Source organism: Xiphias gladius, chromosome 20 (genome assembly GCF_016859285.1).
Source record: "Xiphias gladius isolate SHS-SW01 ecotype Sanya breed wild chromosome 20, ASM1685928v1, whole genome shotgun sequence".
Classification (NCBI taxonomy): domain Eukaryota; kingdom Metazoa; phylum Chordata; class Actinopteri; order Istiophoriformes; family Xiphiidae; genus Xiphias; species Xiphias gladius.
In genome coordinates this window covers 17080062-17086585 of record NC_053419.1, presented here as the reverse complement: position 1 = coordinate 17086585, position 6524 = coordinate 17080062, and the positions used below count along the sequence as shown (strand labels likewise).

General features: G+C 39.9%; 1 protein-coding gene across 1 annotated transcript; it reads right to left on the bottom strand.

Annotated features, from left to right (window-relative positions):
• Positions 1–4066: 4066 nt before the first annotated feature.
• Positions 4067–5835, bottom strand: esm1 (endothelial cell-specific molecule 1). Its single transcript, XM_040157943.1, has 3 exons — positions 5435–5835; positions 4805–4942; positions 4067–4608 (listed from the first exon to the last, which is right to left on the bottom strand). The coding sequence occupies exons 1-3, from the start codon at positions 5787–5789 to the stop codon at positions 4514–4516; spliced, it is 588 nt and encodes a 195-aa protein (XP_040013877.1). The 5' UTR covers positions 5790–5835; the 3' UTR covers positions 4067–4513.
• Positions 5836–6524: the final 689 nt, after the last annotated feature.

Genomic DNA, 6524 nt, shown 5'->3' with positions numbered 1-6524 from the left:
CAGTAAGACACCTTTGGGATGTGGTAGAACAGGAGGTTGGCAGCATGAATGTGCATCTGACAAATCTGCAGAAATGATGTGATGCACGATTCATGTCAACACGGACCAGAATCTCAAAGTAATTTTTCCAACTTCTTGTGTAATAATATGGTGTCCCTAAGGCCCGGTGACTTTACTTCTGGCGCAGGGAGAGTAGCAGAAAAAGGACAAAATGTCAATCAGTAGGAGGGAATTTGTAAGCCAAACAAAATACTCCAACTAATTATGACCAAAATGACCAAAATATGATTCCACCAATCATGTAACAGGAAACCACACTCAAAGTAGTACAATTACATCAAGAGACTACCTGACAGTTATGCAATATTTTGATTTATTTTTTTGGCTGGCTTCTAAAACTAACATTAAAAAAAAAACTATCCATAATCTTGTGGGGTCAGCCATTATTAAAAAAGAAAAAAAAAAAAACCCGCTGGAAAATGTTCCCTCTGACGTCACATTGTCAAGAAAAAGACAATCCCTCCAGGGGTCAGCAGCCTGTCGGGTCGATGAGGTCAGGGCTACGGCTGCTTGTCTGGCCAGTGCCAGTTAACTGCGAAATGTTTCTGAGAACTATTAAAAAAAAAAAAAAAAAAAAAAAAAGACAAAGAGAAAAAGTAGGGGGAAACCCTGGGATGAAAGAGCCACAGAATTTCAATAATCAGACTGGGTTCCACTTGTTGAATCTAGTGACGCCGCGGTGAGGGACCTAGAGGGCTTCTTGTTACTTTTCATAAGCCCCAGTTTCGATATCTGCTGTCAATGTAATCAATCGTATCACTTAATTTCCTCGTTCACGGTGTCTATGTGTTGTCTCCAATAAGCCTTGTCATTCTGCAGCTACAATAAACAACCTGTTGAGGCAGGGCCAAACTGTAAATACCAGAACATCTATTTGCAGTAAATCAGTGTTATTTACTACTCCGTTCACGCACCTTTGTTTCTGCAGAGGCGGCAGTGACGTGTTCAGGGAGTCAGATAAAGAGTATTTCTCACCAACGCTTTCCTGTTATTTTCCAGGGTCCTTTGTTTGGTTGCGAGGCCTCGGCCTGTCGGTTCTCAGGGGAATGAGAGGAACATTCAAGTCTGAGCACTAAGAACACTCCTGCTCCCATACCTGTATCGCCGCGTCTGTGTGTGTATGTGCATGCGCGCGTGCACGTCACTTTGTCCTTGGATTGAGGAGATACATCCCTGTAGTGAGTTCATGTCTTGCAGGGAACTTTACTCTTTATCAATTTGACAGTTGTGTGATCATACAAAATTGTGAAGACTGGGAAATAAATTTCGCTATACATTAATATGCATTATTGCTCTGGTTTAGATTCAGAACTACATTAATTCTAAGTTTGATCCTGCAGATTTTTTTAGTCCCTCTTGTAACATTTATATTTGTAATTTTTCGATTCCAATTTTTTTTTTTTACCGAAAACATGACTTAAAACTATAATGTAGAGTTATAGAATAACTCTTTGTCACTCATATTAACCTGATTAATACATACAAGTTAACCCTATTTCAAAATTTGTCTCAGAGACAGTGTGTTTGTTGAGTGGTGTTTAGGTGTTGAGCTTTCATTTAAATCATAATTGAATAAATTAGATAGGAAGTGTCCCCTTCTAACTACCAACAAGAGGATAAGGCCTCTGCAGTTGTGTGTCACTTAGAAATTCCAAGCTTTTGGAGTGTCACTTGAAAAAAATCCTTGCTTTTAAATTCCTGTCCTGGACAGACACAACAACAACAGGAAGAAGGGCCATTTTCACAGGTGTCAGGAAGCACAGGAAATAAACAAGCTGAATACTGGAAAACATTTTTGTACCAGTAAGAGTCAGAGGTGAGGCTAATAAGAGATATATTTAACGGGGACAGGATTATTTTGAAATTTTAATCAAATTTAATGAAATTTTATTTTATTTTATTTTAAAATTATTTTATTCTTAGGCTAAGTGCCATTGGATATTGGTGTGCCACTCACGTACAAAATGAAGATATCTGGGTCTACTCTCTCAGGAAAATGATTCAGTTCAGTTCTACTGCATAAACTGAAATTCTCAGGATTGAGAGAAGAGCTGAAAGACCTGAATGGGTCATGAATAGGTCATGAGTGGGTCAAGATTGAATAAATGTTTTCCTCCAGTAAGGAAATTCTATCATATGCATTTCCCAAGAAAGATCTTGAGAATTGTCTCAAAATTTAAGTAATTTCTATTTCTATAATTTCTATATTTTTTTCCCATGTTGACTAATGTAAGTCTCTCCTCTTGGCTCATCTGTTTCAATACAGCTTTATAGGCAAAGCCACGTTGAGAAAAAATTCTCCATATAGCTCCAAAGACGTCTCCAAATTCTCTCCCACCAGTGAGAGAATTTTCACAAATGACACTCTCATTTGTAAAGCCTTTAAACCCCTGTTTTTGCTCTTCAGTTTTTATTCTATTAGTGGTAAAAGTATTTTTCCATGACTGAGAGGTTTTTTGCATGGGAAGAAAGAATATTTTGCCATTTGTGGAAGCTGAGAAAGTAGGGCGTTCCACAAGGATGCCTGACAAGGATTCCTGAACGATTCTCAGCACCAATAACCATTTCTGCTCCTGTGTTTGGATATACTTACTCATATCATCATGGGAAACAAGAATTCCTTTTCCTCCAAAGACATACTTCTATCCAGACTTCTTAGCATTTTTGCAATTTTTCCACCTCCCATAAATAATGTTATCCTGAGAATATAAATATCTCCCCCTCTCTTTTCATAGAAATCCTATTCAGAATTTAATTTACTACAGTTTCTGGGTCCACCCAATTTTCAAAGGTGCAAGGTGTCTCTGCAACATGTAGATGTTTCAAATTCTTCTAGAAATCCTGCATAAATTTCACACACAAGTCCTAAACTTTGCATGTCGGAGATCCTCCTCAGTCTTCAGGACTATCACTCAAAGTCAGCCGGCAGTTTATTTGCCTTTAATCATGGAACAAAAAACAAAAAAAAAACAAAACAAAACAAAATACAACAAAAAAAACACAATCCCAAAGATGTTTAAGTAAGAACTTTTATTCCAACATGGTCCAGAAGTGCCCCAGCCTCCACATGAATACAATTACCGATAATCTTATAATTTATATTAATTTCTGTGTCCCACTGTAACAGAGATTTGTAGCTCCCCTGCAAAGAGAGAATCTGCCTGATAGACATCAGTCTCTGCAGCATTTATGCGACTACTGTCTCTACTTAGAGTAGAGAGGCTACAGAGAGGTGAAATACAGGTAACCACTCTTCACCTAGATAATACAAACCCTGAGTGCGTGAGAGCGCTGGTCTTGGATCTTGGCATCACGCCATTGTTTGCGGCCATATGACAGTAGACTGAAGTGTACAGCCAAGACAACACTGGAGTCTTTCAATACTTTTGTCATCCCCCTCCCAAGCCCAGGCCTGGACTTGGGAGACCACACAGTTTGGGAGGTTTCAGACTTTCCAAATCCAGATCTGTAAGGCCGACAGCGACAGTCCCAGAAAGGGCAGGAAGCTGTGATAGGTGCTCACAGTGTTTCAATAATGCACTGAGGAAATAGTCAGAAGAAAACTTATCTTTTCATCTTTTGCTTTACTTTTCCAATTTACGTAATGTACTTTGCCCATGGTCATTTGATCGTTATTTGTCCTTCTCATTTGGTGATTGTGGGTTATGTATCTTTTATTTTATAGCATTTGTTTGTTTAGCTACCCTGTCACGGGATGTTTCAGTCACAGGATAGTATATTAAATTCCGTCTATAGATTTTATACTGCAGTTAGTTAGGTGGCATTTACTTTTGCCTGAAATATAAATCTGCAACGAGCTAGATTGTGACTGACAACGTCATAAAACCACTGAATGTTTTTTAGTCATGGTTGTGTGATGATGCAGTCAGTGTACGAAATGATGCTCAGCTCATAAAATTAACTGGGCAATGAAAATCAAATGACAACAGTCAGTGGTAACTTTGGTTTAATGTTAAGAGCATTCTTTACATTGGCTGGTGTCATATACATATTTCCCGTATATACAGTACAAATAAAATATCACCATGGAGAACTTCAAAACATTGCTTTATCCAGTTTGAAAATAAACGCATTGCCCTTTCTCGTGACATTGACTCTCACTTCTTCAACAATAATGTACGAAGGCACACTAAATGAGAGAATCAGATCTACACTGAAGCTAATGGGAAGTGGATAATTTTAGTTAATTTACTCTACATACAAATAAAGAACAATAAAAGAGACATAGAGACTTTAAAAGATAATTACATAGTCTGAATATTTCATTAGAAAAGATGATGGTGTCAAACAAGGACCTAATAAACCAAATAAAAACTTCAAAATGCTGTAAAAAAGTCTTTTTTATCATTTAACATAATAAAATATATCTTTCAGCTCATTTATAAGTTAATGCTACATTTACACTGAATAGATTCAGTCTTGTCAGCACTTGTCAGCGAGGGCTGAGCCGCTTTGGAGCAGTGGATCCGTCTCTGTGTTGATCTGTGTTCTGGGTATTGCTGACCTCTCCTGAGCCCACCTCTCCCCCTGGAAATATAAGGGAAAGAAATCATTAATGCTTCAGTCCATGGAACCGTGGAATCTCACACCCCGGGTGTCTTTTCAACACTTAATTTAGTCCTCTTGGTGAGACATTTGACGACTACCGGCCCACTGGGAAATTTAGTAATGATACAAACGATTTTAAAAAAGCGGTATTTTAAGAAGTCTCACTAATTTTTACCTGCTTGTGGCTCAGTCTTGAGCTTGCTGGCGATTTTGGCAAAGAATTTGAGACAAGTTCCTGTCTCCCTGTCACAAATGCCCCCTTTGCAGTTGCATGTCTTGCGGCACTCAATCCCATAGGTTCCATACATACAGTCTGTAAAGAAGAAAAAAAAAAAAAAAAAAAACTTAAAAATTTAGAACAAAGAATAGACAGGGGAAAAGATTTCTGTGCCTGAATGGCTCTGATACGGGTCTCACTTCTTAGTTAGTTAGTGTTACAGACTCATATACAGAGTCAACATGAGAATCAGTGATCAACTGATCAGTGATCAGCAGCAGCAGCACTGATGTTTCAGTGCTTTAACTCAAAGCCTCAGATGGTAGAAAAGATAATGGACAAATCATCAAGTTAAATAACCAATTCATATTTGAAGCAGGGATGCACAGGTCTGCACGTGTGCCTCTATAAAGATTGGCTATATGGCAGTGGTGCTATTTATTGTCATAATTAATGAAATACAGCCTAAAAGACTGAAATAACATCATGGGATACTGGATTTGGTGCAGCAGAGCATCAGTCTATTCGAAATGCAGCACGCGGAGACAGCAGCAAGATTTTCAAATAGGCTATTTAATGGGAATATACCTTTGCAAATTCCGTATTCGTCACCATAGTCGTCTTCGTCTTTGTAGAACTCGCAGAATAATCCTGGTCCGCACTTCGCCCCGTGCATCCCCGACACCGTGCGGTAACAGTGCTCCCCTCTGCCGGCGGCACAGACCTGGCAACAGCCGCAGTCGTCCAGGACCGTCCGTGCGCACCGCTGTGTCCCGCCGCAGCGCTCCGCGTTGCATCTGTCGGGGCAGTTCACCGCGTACTTGACATTGGCGCCCCACGCCTCAGCATCTCGCACGAGAAGTGAAGACAGGGCCGTGAAGAGGAGAAAGGACATCACTGGATGCAGGGAGAGTCCGGGGGGCTTGCGGAAGGCGGCTGTCATTTGGGTGAGCGCTTGTTCGGGGAGAGGCAGAGAAGCGGGTCGCCTCTGGGAGACTCGAGCGGAGTGACCTCCGGTTCATCAGGTTGCACGGTTATCAGCGATGGACAACTTTGTTTTGCACATGGTTTGCCCTCGTCAATTTCCTCATTCCGGTGTTGTCGTCCCTTCTGCCAGTCAGCCCCCTTTTTAGAAATCCGGCTTGGAAGTGGGATTAACTCTGAACCGCCATCCAGGAATTGAAATCCGTGCGACCTGATGTCATAAATTATCTTGGGTTTGTTTTTGTGTGAGTGACGGAACCCCCAAACCTCCGACAGGTTTGTCGTGACTGGTCCGGCTTTGAAGAACTCACTCTAGTGCCCAGATGTTTTCAGTCACAACGTCCTATGATGGGAAATCACACTCACGATATTTAGCACAGTAGAAGATAAATCGATGTTTGGCTCAGCGAAGCAATCTGGAGGGCTCGCGTGAAAATTAATTAAGTACATTTCTTGAATTAAGATTGTGTGAAATTAAAAATTCTTAACTTTAAAGGTGAAAAATGAGATGAGACGTAAAAGGCGTTTATTTAACATAAACTCTGGCTGAGAAGCAAAAAGAAGAAAAGAGCATGAAATTATGGATTAGCCTACATGGACAGACACCTGTAAATTATGTTTTAAATATAAAACCCTAGATTAGTCTCTTGTCATATTATTATTATTATTATCGAATTCTGTAACAAAGAAGAAG

Bases quoted from the DNA above. Each gene is read 5' to 3' on its own strand.
- esm1 (XM_040157943.1), bottom strand. From the start codon at position 5,789: ATGACAGCCGCCTTCCGCAAGCCCCCCGGACTCTCCCTGCATCCAGTG. The intron at 4,943-5,434 runs GTATATTCCCAT...TCTTCTTTACAG, and splicing joins CGAATACGGAATTTGCAAAG to ACTGTATGTATGGAACCTAT. The intron at 4,609-4,804 runs GTAAAAATTAGT...TTATATTTCCAG, and splicing joins CAAGACTGAGCCACAAGCAG to GGGGAGAGGTGGGCTCAGGA.